Source organism: Megascapheus bottae, chromosome 9 (assembly GCF_031878675.1).
Source record: "Megascapheus bottae isolate mThoBot1 chromosome 9, mThoBot2.hap1, whole genome shotgun sequence".
Lineage (NCBI taxonomy): Eukaryota > Metazoa > Chordata > Mammalia > Rodentia > Geomyidae > Megascapheus > Megascapheus bottae.
This window is the reverse complement of record NC_143517.1, coordinates 22,623,834-22,648,735: the sequence shown is the minus strand read 5'-3', so window position 1 is coordinate 22,648,735 and position 24,902 is coordinate 22,623,834. Positions and strand designations below refer to the sequence as shown.

Sequence of the window (24,902 nt, the reverse complement as noted above, 5' to 3'; positions counted from 1 at the left end):
ATGACAGGCAAAACAGATAAAATGCCCTTAATACCTCACACAAATCTTTCTGAAACCCTTCGACCAATAGGTCTTAACATGTACTAGACCCTCAACACATCTGTGCTCTTCCGAAGTCTTTACCTGATCTTTTTGGGCCACTACTTTATCCAGATAAAGCTCTTCCATTCTATTCCTTAAATCATACTTCAGTTGGACTTCACCAGTTTTATGAAGGTCTTCATTTCGTCTCTATTCTTCTCTAGAAAGGTCTTCACAGTGACTAATTATCCCCTTCCCTTGTTTATTCCAAGTATTGTAGACATGTTTTCCTGAAAATTGTATTTACACACTAGACAGTATAGCTTATTCTGATTCCACCTGCAATTGAATGCTGTTATTTGTTCCCTCAAAAACACATGATAAGTTAAATATGAAAAGTCAATTTTGTGATTCAAATTGAAGGCTAATGATTGTTTTTCCCTTTTCCTTTTATTACTAAGTATATGCATCTTCTTTATTGGCCCGGGCATTGTCCTTGAGCTTTTCAGCTCAAGGCTACCACTCTTCCCCTAGAGCCACAGTGCCACTTCTGGTTTTTTGGTGATTAATTGGACATGAGAGTGTCATGAACTTTTTAATTCCCTGGGCTGGCTTTGAACTGCAATCCGCAGATCTCAGCCTCCTGAGCAGATAGGATTATAGGCATGAACCACAGCTCCCAGCATGCTATCCAGAATCTTATAAACAAAAACTGATTTAATGGAAGAAGATAACTGATACATCATCTGTTTGGCTGTAGTGGCTGCCTCTGTGGTTATAAAACTTAAAACAATACATAAAATCTATGCATTAAAAAGTTTACCAAATGTCCTGGTCAGCATCTCTTGTTTTCATAAAGTGGGAACTAATAATAAAAAAATTATAGTAAAATCACTAGGCCAAATTATTTCCTGAATATTTTTGTAAGCTTTCTAAGGATCATAACCATAATTTTTATACCTTTCTATTATCAATGTAACCAAGTGCCTTTCATGTCTTAATCATTCAACCCATGACTACTGATTTTTTTTAAAAAAAGAAACTGAATGGTAGCAGGCATGATTAGGAAACTTACATAAACTGAGCATATGTTTGAGTAGACCAAACTAAATAAAATATCTCTGTAGCGAAATTTGTGATTCTTAAGTCAACATCTTTTACCTTTACTTTGCAAACTATTATTTTGTCAGTATTATAGAAATGGTACTGAAGCTGTCCTACTGACAAGTATATTTTAGAATATTTTGAATGTCCTCAATTCAACTACTGAATTGTATTATTATCTACATGTTATCTCATATATTTTACGTGTGTGCATACATATACACACGTATATGTATATATTGTGTGTGCACACATTATAGGGTAAATGTACTTTTTATTCCTTAGGAACATAATGTTTGAATTCTCCTGGAATAAACATTTTGTAGTTAGATATATCAGCTGTGTCATCACTACATAAGCAATATTTTCATTTGGAAGCATGGACGAGAACATACAGGTGATCATTTAGATTGTATCCAAAGGTTAAACAATATTACTAGACCAACACTATACAAATGAATGCTAAAATGAAAACCAGATTACCGCAAAATATGTATAATATGTGCAAATTTCAATATATATAGACAGATATGCCTATGATTATCAGCAATTATCATGGTTTCTGGGGAAAAGAATAAGCTTATTTAAACCAGTACAGGTAGTTTGATGTTACTCCTGGAAAGCACATATTGTCAGTACAGGCTCCACCGTAGCTGGGAGGACAAGAAGAACATGGCACGCCCACTTTATATGGTGCTTCTCCAATCCAATTGCCTCTAGGAGGGAAAAGAGGAAAGATGACATTAGTGTTCTTCTTCCATTTCAAAATATTAGGTTATCCTCAAGTGAATGCTCCCATGTGCTGACATGAGAATCATTTTAAGAAAGTAGTTTTAAAACATACTGAAAGTGACAGCAGTTTCTTATTTCCACAGTAACTTATTCTATGATTTTTTTGTTTTCAAATACTACCTCATTCAGTAAGCTAAGAATATCTAAATAAGTTACAGATAATCATTGAGGTCATACAAAGCACGGCACTACCGTAAGTGCTTGAAAATTGGGCTTATTTAATTCACATATGTCTCCTTTACCAGCCTAGAGCACAAGCTCGAGCTATTTCAATTTACTCCCACAAATGTCATTCTAATGCTCACAAATAAGGATGGTCACAAAATACCTCGCACTTGCTAGAAGACTGAAAACTAAGGAAATAACAAAGAAGACATCTTATATCCTATAAATGTTTATAAAATGTGTTTCCAATATTGTAAAATATTTTAAATTCCAACCTTTATAAAAATAGGGATCCAGGGAAAACTATTTTTATTGTGAGAATAATGACTCAAATAATGGTACAAAATGATTCCCATTTTTTTCACATATAAATTAATGCCCATCAAATTTTGGTAGCTTTATGATAATGCTAGATGCATTCAACTAAATAAAATATTATTTTATTTCACCATTTCAGGTACTTAATAAAAACTGCCATAAGATCTGACAGTTGTTTTGATTTCTTAATTCTGAAGGAGATGATGAGAAGTGCACTTCAGTAGCATGAACACTAGTAATTACAGTACCAAAACAAACAAAAAAACCCTAAGAATCCAGAAAGTAAGGTGGTGGGAATTTAAGACAAAAAGCCAGAATTTAAAAAAAGACAGGTTAAATATGAAACAAATTTTCATTTTCTTTGAAACGAAGTAAGATTTAGAAGTGACTATAAAACATAGCTATGGCATATGAAAATAGCAAAAACAAAATATTCAGACTTTTTCATATACATGGCTATTGACCTATTAAATGAGATTTGCTGGTTAACTTTTCATATTGCGAAGTGCAATGGAGTTCTAGATTGTTCACCTCCACTTAATTTATGTCATGCTCTGCCAGGGGGATAAGATCCCGTCAGCAAAGATTTGCTAACATCATTTGCTTCTCTAGAAATAGTCAGTGCCATTTTCTTATGGCTGTTCTGTCTTCTCTTCTCCTGTCTATATTAATAATTTTATTTCCCTCTATGTACTTACTTAGAGCTATGAAAGAATATGAATTCAACCTATGCTATCTAAATTGTATAGTTTCTATATATTTTTTTAAAAACGTTAGAAACTGCATAGCAGAAATGTTTGTTACAGAAATTGAGAAGTAGCAATTTTATTGTATCTAAATTATATAATATGAACTTTGATATAAATCATAGTTATTGAATATGGGATAATATCAATCAGTATTAAATCAAATAATTTATTTATTCTTTTCCTTCTTATTCTGTTCCATCTAATTACATTTTCACAATCACTTTCTACTCTCCCTTCCTTTTTTTCCTACTGAGAAACAAACTAAAGATAATTCCACATTGACACTGAAAAGTTTACATTTTTCTATCAGTCAAGCTTTAAAAACTTCGTCAGTTAGAGTCCAGAAAACATTTTTATTAAAAGTGAAATTATTCTGGTTAATGCAATATCTTAATTGCTTGGACTTATGAAGAAATAACATACCACACCGGTGACATTACAGAATTTTAATCATTGGCCCCAAATGCAAAAATGAAATGCAAAAATTGAAGCAAAACATCGCTTTGACTACTCAGTTACTATCTGGCAGATTTGTATCAAGGAGAAAGGATAAATAAGTATAAAACTAAGACTATAAAAATGCAAACATGTTTTAAAATGTTTTAAAAAATAACACAGAGGTCCTATTTTCCAAACCTTCTCAGCCTAATAATTATGAAGACAGGACCATAGGGAAAGTCACTGTTTTGTAGCATTATAAATCACCGCCCTGGCACACTATCATATCAATGAGTAATGCGGTTGGTTATAACACATGGTCACCCTCCCTCGTCCCCCCTGCTGGAATAGGTGGAGAATATCTTTTTCTAGGAGTTACTTTGGAAGACACCAAGACTATCATAAATCCTCTGCGCATTTTAGTGTTTATTCCAAATGGTAATAAAACTCTGTATAAATATTGGAACATTTTCTCATCTGAAGTTATGATTATCAAGAAGACATCTTATCAATAATAGCAAATATGTATTAATATACATGTTATAAAATACTCCTAAATATGAGTACATTTTGTCATCTTTGATAAATTTTTTATACTAACATTTGGTGGAGACAATAAGATGCTCATGTTGAATATTTTTTAACCAAAAAGGAAGAGATGAAGAGATTCATTTCCACCATTTTGCTTTCCTGGTGAAAATGTTGAGGCGACATTCCAGTGTTGATAAATCAGAATATTCCTAACTTTTTGCTATTGGTATATTAGGTAAATTCCCTACAAGATTCTTTTTTTATTGTGAGGATAATGTATAGAGGGGTTATAGTTACATTCTTCAGGTAGTAAGGGCATTACTTCCCACACATTGATTGCCCCTTCTCATGTTTTTGTCCCTATTTCCCTCTCCACATCCCCTCCCAAGATTCTTTTCTAATACCTGGTATATAGTTATTAAAAGTCTGAGAAGTACAATATTTGCAATCACCATGACAGGAGAAATATGGTAAGGAAAACCAAAGTGTTAACCCAGAATCCCAGCCCTAGTGAAACCTTTCACTTAATCATTGTTTAAGAATGTAGGAATCATGGTAGAGATCAAGATTAGAGGCTACAGTAGCTAATTTGCCTGTTTAAAATGCCCATCAAACCAGACGTATGCGGGCTGGGAGTTTGGCCTAGTGGTAGAGTGCTTGCCTAGCATGCACAAAGACCCGGGTTCTATTCCTCGGTACCACATGCATCGAAAAAAGCTGGAAGTGGTGCTGAGGGTCAAGGGGTAGAGCTCTAGCCTTGAGAAAGTCCAAGGACAGTGCTCAGGCCCTGAGCTCAAGCCCAGGACTGGAAAAAAAAAAAACAGACGTATGCAACATCAGTCAAGGATCCAAGAAAGAGCATCCACTTTGATACTTACTTTGGGGCGTAGTTGCACACCAGGTACACCGCACGTCTCCATACAGATCCCCAAACATTCATGTTTTGGCAACTATGGATAGCACATCCTATCCGATTAGAAGTGGCCCAGACCATCTGTGAAAAGAAACCCATGTTTTCTAATATTGTTAAGAAAATGACTGTTCACCAAAATATGAGTATTTTGCAAGGATGAGTCAAATAATTAACAAATTAACAGAAATAACCTGTGTATAATGTGTACACATAGGACCAAAACATCTCATGGGACACCTGGGGTTGCAATCCTGAGGATAGGGAAAGGCATAATCTTTCACTTCATCATACCAGGGCTTCACCAACTGAAGAATAGAGCGATATCTAGATGTCAAAAGAGAACACACATTGAAAAAAAAGAACTTAAGGCATAATTATATAAAGTAGGCTCATGTGACATTATAATTTAAGTAAACAATTACTTACCATCATACTACCTAATAGAATTTTTATATTTCTCCAACCAGATAAAAAAACCATGAAAATGACCAATAATATTACATTTACCTATGTGACAGACTATTTTGAAAAAATACAAACATTTCAAGAATCACTAAAATCTTGCTTCATCCACCATGATTAAACAATAGTGTGGAATTAGACACATGAAGGGATGCATCTCTTTATCCCTTAAATTTAATGATAGGACCACTGATTTTTCCTCTCTTATATGTGTAAGAATGAGTCATGGAATATTAGATAATGATATTCCATCATGGTAGAAAAATTTAGGTATAGCTTTAGCCATAACTACATATACATTTACATATTTATGTATATTATTTGATGTACTGTTGTGTAAATGTGTCAACATGTAAATAATATGTCAAGGCAAATGTTTTCAACTTTATCAATTTGGTAATTTACTTATATGTATGCAGACATTACAGCCATGGGGCAGTAAACACATACATACATGTGTACACACTCATGCATACACAGTGGCTTTTACAAAATCATGAGAGCAGTGACAGGAACAGCCTGATCCTTTCTATGATTCTTCCAGGGCCATGACAAATGCAGCCTCCGGAAGTGTGTTCCAGTGGTGAAAGAGGAAATTGTTCTCCTTAGGCCTGTGCAACTTAAAAGTCTTGAACACCTCACGATATTTGTAGGCCACACGTCAGTGCTTGTTACTCCATAAATTATTTCTGATATGACCCAAGGTTGACGTCATTCTTCCATAAAATTTCTAATTAATAAGGTCATGCATAGAAATTGCACCACTGAACTCCCTACCTTCCGGTTCGTACAGACAAATTTTGGCCTAAAAATCTCAGCAAGTAAGAAGGTCCATGGTCCCAAATGCAAGTCGCAGCCCAAGCTTCAGCAGATTTTGCAAGATTTTCATCCCAGACCTGTAGGGGTAAAAACAAACAAACAAGCATTCAAACAAAATGTCAGCTTTTATGGATTTGCCATAAGAAACGAAAAGTGAAAGGAGGAAGTGGTGTGACTATTTCATAGAGTTCTTTCAATTTGGTGTGCTATTTTAACTAAAACAAAGCCAATTCCAAGCAGTGTTACTCGAAGTTGTATAATGCAGTTCACACAACAAAGCAAAAAGTTCTTTGCAATATCATCTAGGTCCCAAATCCAGACGACAGACTTTTGTAAGGAATGGGTTAACAAGAATGCCATATACAATTATAACTAGGAAACTAATCATTGATATTTGAATACAGCAAAATCATTTGATTTCCTTAAAGGTTATCCTCACGAAAGAAACTATGCTATCAAGGCATATTATACAAACAAACATGATCAATTTTGTTTAAACTGATATAGGAAAATGAACTATGTTCATTACTATATTACAAATTTCAAAGGTTAAATAATATAGTAAAGGATAATAAATCCCAGAGTTTTGATATTTCATATGAATTCAGTTTTTAGTAGTAATAAATACTTTACAGCTTTCATTAATAGAAAAAAAATTATAGCACAAATCTTCACTTTTTTTTTTTGCCAGGCCTAGGGCTTGAACTCAGGGTCTAGGCATTGTCCTTGGACACTTTTTGCTCAAGGCTAGCACTCTGCCAGTTGAGCCACAGCACTACTTTCGGCTTTTTTTGTATATATGGTACCGAGGAATCGCGCCCAGGGCTCTGTGCATGCTAGGTGACCACTCTACCACGAGGCTATGCTCCATACCCCAAATCTTGACTTACTATATACTCATGTATATAATGAGCATGATTGGCAATGCTCATTTCAACATCCTCACAGGGGAAAAAAACAAGCATTTCTGAACATGTGAATAATAACTCAATTCTGAAACAGTAATTTGTATACTAGCAAAGTATAAGGTAAAAAGTACAAAAATATATTTTTTCAATCCCGACAATAAAATTAAAAAATATTTTTCATATATATACATATATGTATATATTATATACATATACTGTGTATTATTCTCTTTTTAATTTTATTTTACAAATTTATCTAGAATTTTATTTTATTGTTAGAATAATGTATAGAGGGGTTGCAGTTATATTCATAAGGTGTGAGCTACTTCTTTTTTATTGTAATTAATAGAAGGGTTACAGTTATATTCGCCAGATAGAAGGTGAATTACTTCACAATTATTCTTGAACAAAAATTTGACTTTCCAAAGTTTTTCCAAGTAGGAATTATTAGGAATGTACTTGTCTGTTAGAAAAGGTTTTTATTTCCCCAGTTGTAGGGCTTGAACTCAGGGCCTGAGCACTGTTCCTGGACATTTTTTACTCTAAGCTAGCACTCTGCCATTTGAGACACAGAACCACTTCAGGCTTTTTCTGTGTATGCAGTACCAAGGAATTGAACCCAGGTCTTTGTGCATGCAAGGCAAGCACTCCACCACTAGGCTATGCTCCTGGCCCTAGAAAAGATCTTTAATTAAATATTATAGTTCAATGTTATAACATTATTTGTAATGGTCATATTATTGTACCTGAAACATTTTTGTCAAAATTGTGACTATACAGTGGTTACTTTCCAAGTATAAAAATCAAAATAACAACAACAACCAAAACAGACCTTCTGTGGGGAAGGAAGGGACAGGTTCATGCTTTCACAAATTTACAGGGAGCTTCATTTGAGAACCTACACCTTCCTATCCCATTAGGCTATGTACAGTTAGAAAGGGTTAATAGATATATCTTCATAGAAATTACAAACTTGTAAGCAAACTCATGGAATTGTTTGTCTCTAACACTGAAAATGTTTGATTTTCTCCACAAAGACAAAGTTTACCTAGATTTATTTAATATAATACTACATTTAAGTGGAAGGAAACAGCTAGAGACTGAAATGAAATAAAAATAAATGAGCTTTTCTTTTAGTGTGTGTGTGGGGGGGGGAGGGATCATGCAGCTTGAACTCTGGGCAGGGCACTGTCCCTGAGCTCTTCAGCTCAAGGCTACCACCCTTCCCCTGGAGCCATAGCACCACTTCCCATTTTCTAGTGGTTATTTGGAGATAGTGTCTCAGGGTCTTTAGTGCCAGATCTGGCTTTGATCTGTGATCCTTAGACCTTAGCCTCCTGAGTAGTGAGGATTACAGGCATGAGCCACTGTGCCTGGCTATAAATGAACTTTTCAGAAGACAATCTCAGCCAAAGAGGCCATGGCAGGTACCATGTAAAGGGATGTGTTCATTCTTTTTTCTTTTTGGCCAGTTCTGGGCTTGAACTCAGGGACTGAGCACTGTTGTCCTTGGACTTTCTCAAGGCTAACGCTCTACCATTTGAGCCTCAGCACCACTTCCAGCTTTTTTCTATGTATGTGGTACCACGGAATCAAACCCGGATCTTTGTGCATGCTCGGTAAGCACTCTACCACTAGTCCAAACTCCCGGCCCAAGATGTGTTAATTCTTTTGAAATTATTTTTCTAGTGAAAAGTAATTATCTTTTATAAATTGAGGCAGGATTATGTAAGCCCACTCATATTCATGCTAACTTTCAGTATCCTTAGCCTGAAATTAACATTTTTGGATAGCTGTAGTACTTATCCTATCCACCAAAAATATTAAAATGTGGATGTTTAAAAATATAGAGCGCAGTTCTCCAAGATAGAAAACACAATGGTTAATTCACAGAGGAATTTCAGATGGACTACCATCAATGAATTGTACCTTCTGAGAGGTTCTTGAGTTTGTACATACACACCTCAAATCTATATAGGAAAACATGTAAAATACAATTCATTTAACAAGTTTAAAAGTATTACTATATAAAGTTCCATTTGTATGCTCATTTATATATTTAGATGCTACATACTATATTAAAGAGATAACCCAATATTTTCATGCCTGAAAAATTTTAAAAGTTCATATATGATTAGTAACTTATGTGAATAACCTTTGTTAAATACTATAAGATGATCTGATAGGTGGAAATTGGTAATCCTGACGTCCACATATTTCGATGTTTCTATGTAAATACTCTACAAGTAAAATTTTGGAAAAGATAGTTATTAAGGATTTTCTTTCTCTCCTTATTTGCTTTCTCTCCTTTTTGTGGGAGAGAAGAACCCATGTCCTTTCAAAGAAGGCCCTAAGGCCTGAAAGACACAGGTCAGTTTCCAGATAGACTCGCCCTCCATGTTGGCATTGAATTAATTGTCCTGTTCTTGCTACATACACATCAGAGGTCTTTCTTGCCTTTGTTTTCAAGCAGGTCTGGCACTCATCTTCTAGAGGGGAAGTCTGTTTTTAGTAGGAAACACTGAAATTTGGAGGTTATAACTTATCTTCTGGTAAACTTAAATTATGGCTCTGCTTTTCTTCCATAGGCTACAATCCATAGGAAAAGATGAGCACCTGATTCATGTCTTTAGTCTCCAATGTATTTCAACTTCCCAATATCATGAAGTCTTTGAGCTATGAAAGTTAACAGTCAACTTTTACAACTAGAAGAGATTTGAACAAAAGATTTCTCATTTGTAAGGAGCACTCCCACACAATCTAGTCTTTCCTTCTACAGAAACTCTATGGGGTGATGAATAGTGCAAGGTATTCATGTGAAAGAATCTAACAACTCCCAGAAGTTCAATGAATGAAATTGTAAATTATCTGAGCCCTGGACTTAGTCCATACATTTATTTTTCTTTCTATCAGTCTGTCTTGAGGAGAAGTTGCTCCTCAAGCATTTTATTTGCTACACTGGTATTCTACTATTGAGTCATGCCTTCAGGTCATTTTTTGCATTGGTTCTTTAAGAAATAGAGCCTTGCAGTCCTGAAATACTTCTGGACCTTGCTCTTTCCCTTAGCTTTTTCTGCTCAAGACTGGAGTTGAGCCTTACCTCTATTCCCATGCTTCCCACCACAGTTGAAATGACAGGCATATGCTACTACACCCAGCTATTGTTTGAGAAGGGGTTTTGTATGGATGCTCAGGATGATCTTTTAAAATTTTAATTTTATTGTGAAGGTGATGTACAGAGGGGTTACAGTTACATATGTAAGGTAATAAGCAATGTTCTTATTGAACATTGTTATCCTCTCCAACACATTATGTTGTACGTATCGCTGTCACACTGTTCCCCTTCCCTTCTCTAATTAAAATAAACATACCAAAATCAAATGCAATGATGACAGGTAATAAACCATAGAAGGAAAAACAAGAGAAAAAAGGAATACCCTCAAATAGTACATTAAAAAAAAACAGCAACCACAGAGAAAAACCTCTTGTTTTTATATTTTGGAGTTCATTTCATTAGAAGTGAAATATTCTAATTAAATTAGACAATTGATCAACATAAAAATAGGTTACAAAGTAGTAGGATGCGCACGGGATTATAGGTCTTCCCTGTTGCTCAAAATCGCTTTATTTTATTCTTTGGTGTTAAGAGCCAATTTAGTTTGTTACTTCTTAAATGGACTTAGTTTACTTTCGACTAAAATATTCATAGATACTGTTAGTAAAGACAGGTAGGGTGAGCTGAGCTGAGTATCTTGATTATAAATTACAAGTAATTATAATAAATCCAGAAGTCAACTTGATGTTATTTAAATATCTAGAAGAATTATAACATTTACACATAAGATAAATATTTTTTTGAAAGACAGAATTCCCATCAAGGTCACAGACATCTTAAGCTTGGGATAAAAAAACACACAACCTAATCAAGGAATGTTGCTCCTCTAGGGAAGGTTGCTGACTTCCTTTTCTTTTTTATCTGATCTGTTCTTTTTTCAGATTATCATTATCTTTAAGTAGTTATACGAAGGAGTGGCCATTTAACAAAGCAGTTTATGAATACAATATATTTTTATCAGTTATCAGAATATAAATCCATCTCAGTTAATAAGAGGTGGTCTTATCAATTGTCCTTAAGTTTTTTGGCTCAGAAAAATGGTGGCAGCCAATATCATGAATGAAATGACATATGAAATCATCTTCTATCAGCCAGTATCTGGGACCAATAAAAAATGCAACCAAATTAGAAGACAACCCTAAACATTACTTGGCACACTAATTCCAGACTTGTTTGACATGGCATCTTTTGTTCTTAAGTGTATATCTTTTCTTTTCAAAAATTAAGTATAGAGGCCAGGCATGGTGGCCTCTAGCTACTCAGGAGGCTGAGATCTGAGGATCGTGGTTCAAAGCCAACCAGGGCACAAAAACGTTCAATAGATTATTATCTCCCATTAATCACCAGAAAATCAGAAGTGGCATTGTGACTCAAAGGGTAGGGCAGTAGCTTGGAGCTGAAGAGCTCAAAGACCAAGCCCAGGCCCAGAATTCAAGTCCCATGACTGACAAAGTATAGAACTGTTCAAAATGATAACCTCTAATAGAAAAAGGATGGGTTATTTGGAGCAAATTGTGTATACATGCTTTTCTAGTAGTGATTAAGTGAGCATGTATTGATTTTCTGTAGTAATTACAAGAGTATGGCCTATTACAATAAGTCATTTTACATTTTAAATATAAAATGTATAGACAAGAAATTAAGATATAAAAGATAAAAAAATCCATTACATTTTTAAAGCTTGGTGACTTAGGATCAAGGGTCAATGATAACATATGTTAGTTTTTCTTCCCGCTTTGTAAATGTTCAATAGACTTGAAACACATCATAGAGTAGTCATGTGGGATTCCTAAGATAGTATGTGAAATTTAGATGAACTTAAAGTCATTATATATGGAAAAAATAATTATTAAATCAAATAAGACATTAAAAGAGAAAACAAATATGCCAAATCTATACATGTAGCCTAAATTTAATTTATATATGGTAGCCATTAAATATTCTTGTCAAAATCTGTTATATTTATAAAAATGATTCACAACTTGAAACTAAAAATTAACAGGAATATAACTCTGGAAAATAATGGACTCTGACTCATTGTATGTATGGAAATCATATCAAGGACATAAAATACTAAAAATAAGATTATGACACAAATTTCTCTATATGTATATGTGTGTGTATGTGTGTGTATGGGATGATATTGAAGTATGAGCTCAGAGCTTTGCTCTGAGACAGTGACTCTTCCACTTGAGCCATGACTACAACCCTTTGCACTGATTATTTTTGAGATAAGATGCTGCTTTTTAGACCACAGTCCTGTATTTATGCTTTCCATATAGCTTGGATGACAGGGGCACTCTACTGAGTCCAAATTTTTCTATGGAAATAGGGTCTCCTGAGCTCGTTTCTCCCCCCCCCCATTTAATCTAGAACTTTGGTTTTTCTAATCTCAGACTCTAATGTATCTGAAAGGACCAGTGCTAACCACTGCAGATAGCTACTGATTGAGACGATAGTATAGCAAAATTACCACCTTAGTAATGAGGATGACAGATAAAATACATGTACTACTTCCTGAAAATACAAAATCTCTTTTTTGCATTGTAAAGGTGATGTGCAGAATACATGAGAATAGGATTTAGCATGAACATTTTACCACTGGATCTGCTCAGTTTATTTTAACATAGTAAAGAGTAGTTTGTCATCTCAGCTCTGCATTAGTCAGGCCAGGTCATTTCCAAGCACTGCACTCTCATTAGAACACACTCATGGTGGAACTGAGCCAGGCAGGACAGCTGAAGAAGGTCATCCTTTTCCCAGAGACACATTGCTTTCAGTTCCCCAGTTCTCCATGGCCCTGTTCATGAGTATAAGTGTGAAGAAACAACAACTTGATTTTGCATTTCCTTAATGACACAGATCCTGATCTTTTGTAAGCTTTTTAGAATTCAAATATCCCTGTGCAACTTTTTCTGATAGCCTGTTTGTTGGTAGAAATCAGATGGGACTTACTTGTAGCAACTTAATATTTCAAAGAAATGGTGGTTGAGAAGGCTTGGTGACTGGGAATTAAAAGTCAATGACACCATATATTATTTTTTTCTTCCTTCTTTGTAGACATTCATAGACTTGAAGCAAAATCATAAAGTTGTCTATGTAGTACCCAAGAATAAGATAAAATATAGTAAGGAAAGATTTTATTTCATATGAAGAACTTCTTTCTAAATATTTAGTGATATCTTCACATGAATTGCATGTTGGGAAATTATCTAATGAGCTGAAGAATAAATAGGAATAATGAGCACACATGTTTCATTGTAGTGTACTGTCCTTTAAATTGCAGCCCCACTGTAAACTGCATTTGTATCATTTTGGTTAATTTGTTCCATGGCCCCAGAGAAGTTACACTGTTCACGCTGTAGGTTTCCTATCTTTAAATGACAAAACTTGCCCCCATCTCTCAAGACTGTGGTATGAGATGAAACAGAGACTAGGAAGCTCTCTCTATCAGAGAAACAAGGGCTCTATTATTTAATGCTGAGGTTCAAGAAGGGAACTGGTATCAGTGAACTGGAAAATCTGAAATGAGAAGCAGCATGGGGTGAACTTTTAATTCTATTACCAAGCATTACTCTCTAATAAGTAGACAGTAAACCCTAAAACAACACAACAGTAACAAAATTTTGTAGAAATAGGAAAAAACTTGCTAAGCCAAGCATTGGTGGTTCACACCTGTATTCCCAGCTCCTCAGGAGGCTGAGTTCCAAGGATTAAGGCTTGAAGCCAGCCCAGGCAGAAAATTATGAGACTCTTATCTTTAGTTAACTGGCAAAAAGCTGGAAGTGGAGGTGTGGCTCAAGCAGAAGAGCATCAGCCTTGAACAGAAAAAGCTAAGTGAGACCAGAAGGCTCTGAGCATAAACCCAGTACCAACCTCCCCACACACAAAAAAGCTTACTTTGGGGGAAAATAACACTGTTGAAGTGGAAGAAAACAGAATATCAAGACATTAATAACACACTCTAAATCATTGTTTTCTTTTATTGTCAGGGTACTAAGTCATTCTTTAGCAAATATTTTTACTATTAAATTTAAACATAATTGTTGATAGATTCCAGCCTTGGCCTTATTTTTTTGAGGAAATATAACATGCACGAGCTAGGGTTTAACACTGAAGTTACAGGAATGGTTAACTATATATATGACTAATATTTTCCCCTCCAACTCTACTCTAAAATATTCTTAAAACAGATTTCCTGGTTGATTACCTTCCCTGGGATCTCCATGCAAAACCCAATTTTCATACTGCCCACTTGTCAGAAGAATTCAAATGCCTTTCCACCCACCTACTTTCTGCTGAAAACGTGATCTCCCAGGAATGCAGAGAAAAAGGTTTGGTAAAATGTTCCTATTTGAGGCACTTTTCAGTAGAACCAACTATTGTGGGACTGTTTTGTTTCTAAGTACCTGGTGTGAAATTGAAAGATATTTCATGAAAAATTTATTCTGAAAACAGACACAACTTGTTGGGCATTCTTCCATATTTGTGTCAAAAAGTATTTGATACCTGAATTTAGATGCTATGGATAACATAGTCTGTGGGCATTCAAAGTTTATCCTTCCAATCCTTAGATTCACATTATTTTATTACAAATAATTTTAATAACCAGCTTGAAGTATTAGTTGGTTGTTATTGTTTCTAATCATCCTTGTCCTACCTCCCATGCCACTGTTTGGAAATGTTCATGAACAACCAGTCATGTCCAGTACATAGCTATTGAAAGGCTATTATGTCCATTAATAGTTTTCAAATGCATTAAATTCACACCATTCTAACCAAAATTGTCCATTTCCAAATTTCTAATTTTCCATCTCTAATTTCCATTTTTTTTCTGAATTTCCTTGACTAGTTTCCCAAGCCTTATTCTGAATGTGTGAGGAGCACGTAGGCCCTTGAAGCATATTTGAATTAAGCATGGTTTACCTCTCACTGTTTAAAAAATAAAAATAAGAGGACAGAGAGTGGCATAGTCTTGCAAAAATTCTTGAGTAGATTCCCAGACATAAACTCACCCATCTACTGTCTCCATGACACTACCCTACCTCTAATATAAAGTGGTCTGTTTTGACTAACAAAGCATGTTCACATCCCAAATTCTCTGCAGTGGAAGAATGCTCCCTCCCACATGCTGGCTGCCTCTTTCAATCTTCATAGATGTGTTTCCTTGAGTTTAAACCTGCAGCCACTTAATGGCTTCCTGAAACCTGCTCTTTATTTTGTGTTCTCTGACTCCCAACAAAACAATTGCCCTCCTCAATGACGGAGCAGATGTCTGCTCATCATCTTAATCATCATTCTGTTCCATCACATGAGTTGCTTACAGCTATTGACTTGAACTTCAAATAGCTCACAGCTCCAGCTCACTGTGTATATGTCTCTGTTGCTTTCAGCATAGTTTTCTTTCTCTCTCACCCAGGCTATCATGCTGACCACTTGACTGAGTATTCTGTCTTCATTGTGTCCCCCACCTCCCTGGCCAGTATGCCTTTCTGAAAAATGCAAACATGATTGTGGATCATCCCATCTGGGAAGGGGAATGGAAAGACTTCCTAGCTCATAGTTTCCCTTAATTTCAACACAAAACTCAAGTTTCTTGGTTGGTACCTCACCATATTATCAAATATTATAGTTTTTTTCTGTATTGAGACATGCATCCAGGGCCTCATATTCTTCCTCAGCATTTTTTTTGCCAGTCCTGGGTTTAAGCTCAGGGCCTGAGGACTGTCCTTGGATTTTTTTCAAGGCTAGAACTCTACCACTTGAGCCTCAGCAACACTTCTGGCTTTTTGCTATGTATGTGTTACCGAGGAATCGAACCCGGGTCTTTGTGCATGCTAGGCAAGCACTCTACCACTAGGCCAAACTCCTGACCCCATTTCCTCAGCATTTTTATTTATGGCCAAGGCTCTATCACTTGAACCAAATCTCCAGTTTCTGACCTTTTTCTTTTGGACATTAAACTCAAGCCACATAGAATTTTATCCATGCCTTTACTAGACTTCTTAGAATATGCTTCTATCTTGACTACATAGCTCCTCTTCTCATTCTTTCTTTTGCTTTGTCAGTGATGGGATTTGAACTTAGGGCCTGGGCACTGTGCCTGAGCTCTTTCACTCTACCACTTTGAGCTACAGCACTACTTCTCATTAATTGGAGTTAATAGTCTCATGGACTTTCCTGCCCTGGCTAGATTTGAATCATGAACCTCAGATCTCAGCCTCCTGAGTAACTAGGATTACAGGTGTGAGCCACCAGTGCCTGGCAGTTCTTTTATAGCATTTGTTTATATTTTGTATTTATTATTCATAGTACTATTTTTCTGGAACCATAGGTCTCCCTCATCTTGTCATCTCAAATCACCTTCTTCTCTGTTCACAGTACTTCCTACCATACTGCTATGAACATTGATTGATCTTTCAGTATAATGCCAAGCAAATGAATTAAAACTGTGGAATGAAGGACTTAGGGCTGATTTCCAGATCATTATGGCTGCATACTGCAACCAGAAAAGCTCTTTCTCTCAAAGATTTACCAAGTGTTTCTCTAGGACAAATATGCTGGGTTTTATAATTACAAGAAACCAATCACCTTCCTCTTTCATTGTGGCCAAATATTATTTACCACCAAGACTAGTCCTGAATTCTAGAAACTAAGGTCACTCTCTGGTGGCCTGTATGTGGCTGCCAGGTTTGTTGTTTTATTTTGATCATTTTTTTTTGCCTGCTACCTGGAGGTGATGTCCTGAAATATATCTTGTTCCTATGTTTCTATTTTTTTTTTTTTGCCAGTCCTGGGCTTGAGCTCAGGGCTTGAGCTCTGTCCTTGGACTTTCTCAAGGCTAGCGCTCTACCATTTGATCCTCAGCACCACTTCTGGCTTTTTTCTATGTATGTGGTGCCAAGGAATCAAACCAGGGTCTTTGTGCATGCTAGGCAAGTACTCTACCACTAGGCCAAACTCCCGGCCCTCCTATGTTTCTATTTGTACTTCTTACAAACTGTGGTGAAAGCAGAGACAAAACAAATGTTCTTGCTCTCAGCTGGCTCTCTATGTGGAGAAGTGCATGTAAGGAAACAGCCTTCAAGGTAAGCATGTTTTTTACTAGTATACAAACAAGTCCTGTAAAATGTGCCCAGCCTTCATGGGACGCCAAGTCGCTGAAAAGGTTCTCCAGTAGGCGAGGAGGAATGCAGAGTTCCACATGTGCTGGAGGAATGCCGCTCAGTCAGCAATCCTTCTCAGTTCACTGCTTGCTGGCAGCAATCATTAGGAGGCCTTCTAGTGGTCATAAAAGCATTCATTGAAGAGATTTAGGTTAGACACATCAAATTTCCCAGGTTTCTAACTAGAAAATCGAGTTGGCCTTCTCAAATAAGAGACTAGATGCCATCTGGGACAAAATACAGCTTGATTTTTTCAGACATTGGTAGACAACATACATGTTTAGACAACTACTTAAGAAAGGGCGAAAAGTAATTTAATGATCACATTATCTTCCACATGGAGCCCAAATGAATGAATTGGGCATTTTTTTTTTGGTTATTCCCAAGTGGTAAATGATCATTCTAGGCAAACAGTTTATTAGTCCTTTCTGAAGGTTTGTTAATCTGTTCTCCATGCATTTCTGCCTGCTTTACTACCTGTCGTGAATTCATAACTAGGATTTTTCTCTTTTTCAGCGAAGCATAGGAATTGATTTGTTGAACTGACACTCCCTTGTACAACTACTTAGAGATAATTTTAAAATCAAAGCATAGGAACTTTTATTCCTGAGCTTTGCAAACAATATCTGTACTGCCCAATAAAATAAGTCACAGTAATAATACCGTGAGTGATTTGGGCTTCTTCATATTGTACTACACATTGTTTGTGGGGGTGTTTTCCTCCCAGATCATTTTACCATCATGGAACCTTTTGATAAGTCTGTGAAGATTTCTAACTTCTATATCATAATCTAGTGAATTCTTTTCTCCTTCTCCTTCTTCTTCTTCTTCTTCTTCTTCTTCTTCTTCTTCTTCTTCTTCTTCTTCTTCTTCTTCTTCTTCTTCTTCTTCTTCCTCTCCTTCTTCTTCTTTGGCTTGGCCTGAGAGCTGACTATGAGCTCTTCAGCTCAAGGCTAGCACTCTACCACTTGAGCCACAGCACCACTTCTGGTTTTCTGGTGGGTTTTTGGAGTCTCACAGCCTTTCTGGCCTGGGCTGGCTTTGACCCTCAAGCCTCAGATCTTGGCCTCCTGTAGTAGCTAGGATTACAGGTGTGAGCCACTGGAGCCAGCTCAGTGAATTAATCTCATCATATTTCAGTATGGCTGCATTGTTTCTCTTACCCTTTCTTTTGCTCCCCATCACCTCTGGGATAACTTGGAAAAGCTCTGTCCTAAGGTCATCTTCCTGAGATGTTTATTAAAGCTTGCTTTCAAACTGCACCATCTCCCTGGTAGCTTTTAAAAGATTTAATCCTTAATCTTTCCTGAGACTCCTCAACACTTAGCTGAAGTATTAGGGATGTTCCATGCTGGGGATTTTGTTTCTGAATCACTCACTCTGCTGCTGAACCAGCCAGCTAGCCATCCACGCCATTCTCTGCACCTATCAAATGCTTCTCCTACAATGAACCTTTCATGGCTTTCCAGCTGGAGATAAACACTGGGCCACAGTATTTGTCTGTACTACTCTCGTTAACATCAATTTTATTCGGCAATGCATTCTACTAGATTATACCCTCATTACTTTTCCCATTTGCTTTCTTTTTACTTTATTGTTGATATTTTAAGAACAGCAATTTCTAGCTTTGTGTCTCTTCCTTTCATGGAATGACCTCAGAATTTTTTTAAATTAATTTGCTCAATTAATTTGAATTAGAGAACATCCTACAAATTTTACTCTGTGTGCATCTTGCAAGTTCATTCTTTTGGAGATAATTCTTATTCTAAGAAACTAGTGTGGTTTGTGGTTTAGAGTCATGGCTTAAGCTACCCTTCAGAAGAATGAAAAACAGCTGGCCAAGGAACTCTGGAAATTAGTCAATAAGCTAATTGTAGAACAAAAGCCAAGAGTAAAGAAGTATTGCTTGAATATTTAAAGTTACATCTATACAGAAAGAGAGAATTTGATGGAAGTACATCAAATGTGCATATGGAAATATCAAGTATAATCTCTTTATATGATTAATATATGCTAATAAAAAGGAAAAAATAAAATTATACCTACTATTATTTGTGTGAAAAGTCACTTTTAGAAATTAAATAGTTTACTCAGTATGGTTTTAATTAAAATCATGGGCAATTATCCTGAAAAAAAATTATAAAGCCATGATATGTTTCAAACTCTGGTATAAATCTCTCTTAAAGAGATTTTTGTCAGGCAAGAACTTAAGGAAGATTAAACTGATTTTTAAAGAATTCATAAAAATGATTTTATTTCAGGTGATGAGGATATTATGAGGAAAAAACTATTGAACTATGTATGATGCTATCAAAACCAATGCTATTTGCATACATACAACAATTCATATAACACTTCATTTATGACTAAGGCCAGAAACTAAAATTTCTAACTACCTATAGACAAGGAATTGCTCAAGAAATCAGAGATGGAAAAGATGAATATTCCATCTGCTTAGCACCCAGAAAGTTTATAACTGAAAACTTAGCAAGAAATGCACAAGTTTGATAGTAACAAAAGCAGTATGGCAGACATGGAAGATCACAGCAGTTCCAAAGAGAAGTCCTGTGTAGTTATGGGTATAAGAAATGTCATTAAATCCAGCATCCCAAAAAGCTTAAAGCCAGAGACTTGCAAGGGGAAGAAACTTGCAGAGGTGAAGATGAGAGGGATTACAAACCAGGCTGGTGCACTTAGAAAAGCTGAGTGGAAGCTTGTGCTCCACTATGCTCTGAGGTTCTCTCCAGGATCAGCCCACCCATTTTGGAGGATCATTTGAATGCAAAGTTGGTGACTCAGTGCACAAATATTTGTGATGCAATCATAGTAAGTTTGTGATGTACTTGGTACTGGTCAGAGATAGAACTAGTTTTCCAATGTTAAAAAAGAAGTTGAAAAGAAGGTCACAGTGTCCTTTTCACTTAGCCAAGAGAGTTAAGGTCACTTACAGTGCTGCTCTGACCCCCAAACTATCTATCTTATTATACTTCCCACTTAGTATTTTTCAGGGATCAGATGATGCATTTCCATCAACAAATAAACAAAAAGCCACTACCGTGAATACACTTTTCTAATGGAACTAATCAATTTTCTCCCACCTCTGGGTTTTTGCTCTTGAATCTGCCTTCTCTCATCTATTAATGTGGCTTACTCCCTTAATTTTCTACAGGCCAGTCCCCCTGAGATTTTCCTGAAGCCTATTATGTACAAGAGCCTCGCAAAACCCATTTTATTTTTTTCATAACCTTTCATCTTTGAACATACTATGTAATGTATTTATGTACTTTATTTTCTGGTTCCCACCCATAGAACAAGGATATATGTCTCTTTTATTCATACCCAATATGTAAGGTAGTGATAAAATATAAGAAAATGTTGTCAGGCATGGTGGCTCACACCTGTATTTTTAGCTACTCAGGAGGCTGAGATCTGAGGATCGAGGTTCAAAGCCAGCCTGGCACTAAAATGTCTGTGAAACTCTAATCTCCAATTAATCACAAGAAAACTGGAAGTGGCACTGTGGCTCAAGGGGGAGTACAGTAGCCTTGAGTTGAAGTGCCAAGCCCAGAGTTCAAGTCCCACAACTGACAAAGAAAGAATTGTTCAATGAATAATCAAATAAATAAAAATGGACTATATGCTTAGCATTTACAGGAATATTTAAGAGTCATACTTTGCTTTATAGAATTTATATTCTAGCTACTATTCCCTTATTCCCATTAGTTTCACTGAATGAAGGAGAATGTATAAATATATAATGGTATGGTTTCTAGTTACTCTAAAATTAACCATATGTAAGGGATCTAATGGTGGAGAGAATAAAGAATAACAAGGGATTGACAAATAAAATATATTTCTAAGATACCACCTATGCATTTTGGTTCTTTTTTGTGGTTCCTGTGTTTTGGAAGTTGTAGGGTTTGAACTCATGTCTTCGTGATTACTAGACAGTCACTCTATACTTGAGCCATGTCTCTAGGCCTTTTCCTGGTAGTTTAAGGGAGAAAACCAAGCCTCACATCTCCAGAGGCTCATGTTGTTAGGGCATTTTGTAGATCTAACAAATGAAAATGATGTTGCCAACATGAGCATGGATCTTTGGAATTTCCGACCAAAATTCTAATCCCAGGGATTCTATTCATTATCACATCACCTTGGCTTAGTCATTAATTTCCCTGAATCTAAGAGATTTTTTAAAATTTATTTTATTACCAGTTCCAAGCTTGTACTTTGGGCCTGGGCGCTGTCCCTGGGCTTTTATTTTTGCTCAAGGCAAGTGCTCTACCACTTGAGCCAGGGCCACTTCCAGCATTTTTTTTTTGAGTAGCCTATTGGAGATAAGAATCTCAGAGAATTTCCTGCCTGGGTTGGCTTTGAATTAAGATCCTCAGATCTCAGTCTCCTGAGTAGCTAGGATTGCAGGTGGTCCTGAGCCACCAGCACCTCAGCTTAAGAGATTTCATTTACATGAGGAAAATAACTATCTTAACCTCATAGAGAGAATGTGAACGAGATCATCTATGGAAACAATTAGTCAAGCCTTGGCATATAGAATAAATTAAATAAGTGCATGTGAAATGGATTAGTTCTTGATAAGTGGAAGGAAATATAACTAGATCAATATCTATTCAACTTGTTTCTATTATACTGCACTCATCTATGACTTAACTCATGGTGACGCCTCTGCCCTCAATGTCATTCAGTAATGAACTGCATTATCACTTTTAGGTTTCTAATGTCTCCTATTATTCCTCTTTTGGAGAAAAGAATAAGGAAAGTGGCTCTTGGAAATCCTGAGAAAGTCCATAAAAGGCTGTACATGGGCACCATAGTCACAATTTGTTATAATTGGTAAGAGTAGGGTAAACTACCTGCAAAGTTAGTCCAGCGGTGTTGGTCCTCAACTTGGCTAGATAATGTTGTGATCTAGGACAGGAAGTTCTCCCTAATCATACAGGCCTCATACTATGCATTTTTGAACTTACACACAAGTAAAGCATGTTTCTTCATAATCAATACCAGTTTGAAGTTGCACTTGATCCTCTTTTCCTTACATATCATCATTGCCTCCTAGAGACACCTCTTTTATTGGTGAACCAGTTTAGACCTCAAATGTGTTTTCATTGGGCCTCTTCCACAGGAAGTATGAAAGCCCCATTAAGGCTAACAGTTAATGATCAATTATCTGCAGACTCTGGCCTAATTACTCCTCAACTTACACATTGCTCACAGCAATCCAATGTGGAAGACATAACAATTATCCTCTTCTTGGACATGGTAAAAGTGAAACACAGTATAGAATTTGTCCAGTTTATATTCCAGGACTGAGATTTGAACCCAAGCATTAACACTTCAAAGCCCCAAATCTTAATCAGCAGACAGTATTCATTTTCACCCATCCGGACAGAGTGCATTCTTTCCCTTAATTTTCCTGTGCAAAGTATGTTTTCTAGAATCTACCTTGGACTACTACGAATGGTGACTCCTTTAGATTATTTGGCAAGTCCATTTTCTTTTCTCTGATACTGGCATCAACAACTAGTTAAATGCAAAAGGTTTATTTCTATAAAACAGACGGATCCACAATATGACTGGAGCTGTTAGTGGTACCGTCTTCCCCCACCACAATTAGGAAATTCCATGTTAGTGGTCTTCCTTGCCTCCCACCAACTGCACACTGTGCCCCTGTAAAATACAGGGCTTTAACTCAGAACCCTGAAGCACTTCAAAACCCCAAACAAATTTTCATAAAACTCTTTTCCTTTAAAACAAACTCCACATTTTTGCTCCCCAAGTAAAATGATTTAAACATAGGCTATTTTTAAGATAGAGCAAAGAATGTGTCCCTGACTAGTTGGAACAGAGTGCAAACACCCTAGTCTTGCCATGGTTATCTGCAGGACAAAACAATAAATCAGAAGAAGAAAGACTCAGCATGTTCTCTTAGAATACAACTAGATTTGTATCCCAAGAAAGAGAAAAGACACACCTACTTAGTATATGAAACCTATCTTTTCAAGAAATACTTTCAAGAACTGTTTTAGCTGAGAAATAACACTATTGGATTCAGAAAACACAAAACTTTCTGAGTTTCTTCAATTAAAAAAAAGTAGATCTTCCAAATGTGACCAGGCAGCATACTCTATTCTTTATCTTTATCTTTATAAATAAGGTAGTTCAACTGTAGTTGTAGAACTCACTGAAGAAAAATCCATGTATGTTTTCCTCTTTCTCCTTCTCTTCCACACTCTCCCACGGCTCTCCTCTCTGTCTCTCCTTGCCCATCTGCCTGTCTCTTTGTCTCTCTCCGACACCTCTCTCCCACTCTTCTCCCCTTCACCTCCTCTCTCACGCCTCGCCTCTGTCTCTTTTTCCTTTGTCACTCTTTGTCTCTCTCTCTCTCTCTCTCTCTCTCTCTCTCTCTCTCTCTCTCTCTCTCTCACACACACACACACACACACACACACACACACACACACACACACACAAGCACACTTTAATTCTCTGATGAACAGTATTTAACTCACTCTAACATGTCCAAAACCTGTATTTCTTGACACAAACATCTGTGGTCCCTTCTAACATACAAATCAAAGCTTTCTTACGCAGGACTCAATATAAACAGCAGCAAGAATGCCTCTTACCATATATTCCATGTTTGCGGCTGGCGGAAACACTTTACCCCGAACTTGATTATGATAATCAAGAATAGCGATCATGTCATTCTGCGAAATGTAGCGCTTGCGCCTGGCTTTGGGGATATCCGCAGAGTCTAGTGGTGTGCTCACCGCGGCTTCAGTATCAGTGAAATTATTGGTTGGCGGAGATGAGTCAGTAGAGTTGAGTAAGACGACTGCACTTGCTTCACAGAGCAGGGACAAGAGCAGAGCACGGCTGACAGCAGAGATTGCTATCATTTTTGAAGGGTGCAGAAACAGAAGCCACCGAATTTACTTTGCTTTTCAAAAAAAGAGAGGATAGAGTTAGGGTCTTTGAGACAATAAACAAGACTAGAAGATTAAAACTTCATAGATAGCATTTGGAAGCACGGCTTTCTCAAAAAAATAAATGTTGACTCCTCTAGTAAAACCCATATCAGAACCTACAGTATAATCTCTACTCCTTTTGCTGTGTGTTCCCAGGCAGACACTTCAGAAGAACTTTCTAGAACCAAAGGAAAAACAAACAGCATGACTATTAACCCTAAAATGAATCTAAATTACTTGTTACTGACACCTTCCATGCAGAATGCATTGTTGCACGTTTTTTTCCAGTGGGAGATCTTTAGGAATTCAAATCTACCCTGAAAGTGAAGAGGAAAAATGCATAGTAGGCAACAACAGAGAATGGGCTGATTATGTCTCCTAGATATTCATGTACACAAATATAGAACTAATACAA

At 36.4% G+C, this 24,902-nt stretch overlaps 1 protein-coding gene across 1 annotated transcript; it reads right to left on the bottom strand.

Annotated features, from left to right (window-relative positions):
- Positions 1–783: 783 nt before the first annotated feature.
- Pi15 (peptidase inhibitor 15) lies at positions 784–24,449 on the bottom strand. Its single transcript, XM_090338971.1, has 5 exons — positions 24,146–24,449; positions 6,271–6,389; positions 5,223–5,355; positions 4,997–5,112; positions 784–1,841 (listed from the first exon to the last, which is right to left on the bottom strand). Exons 1-5 carry the CDS (start codon positions 24,416–24,418, stop codon positions 1,706–1,708), a joined length of 777 nt encoding a protein of 258 aa, XP_090195097.1. The 5' UTR covers positions 24,419–24,449; the 3' UTR covers positions 784–1,705.
- Positions 24,450–24,902: the final 453 nt, after the last annotated feature.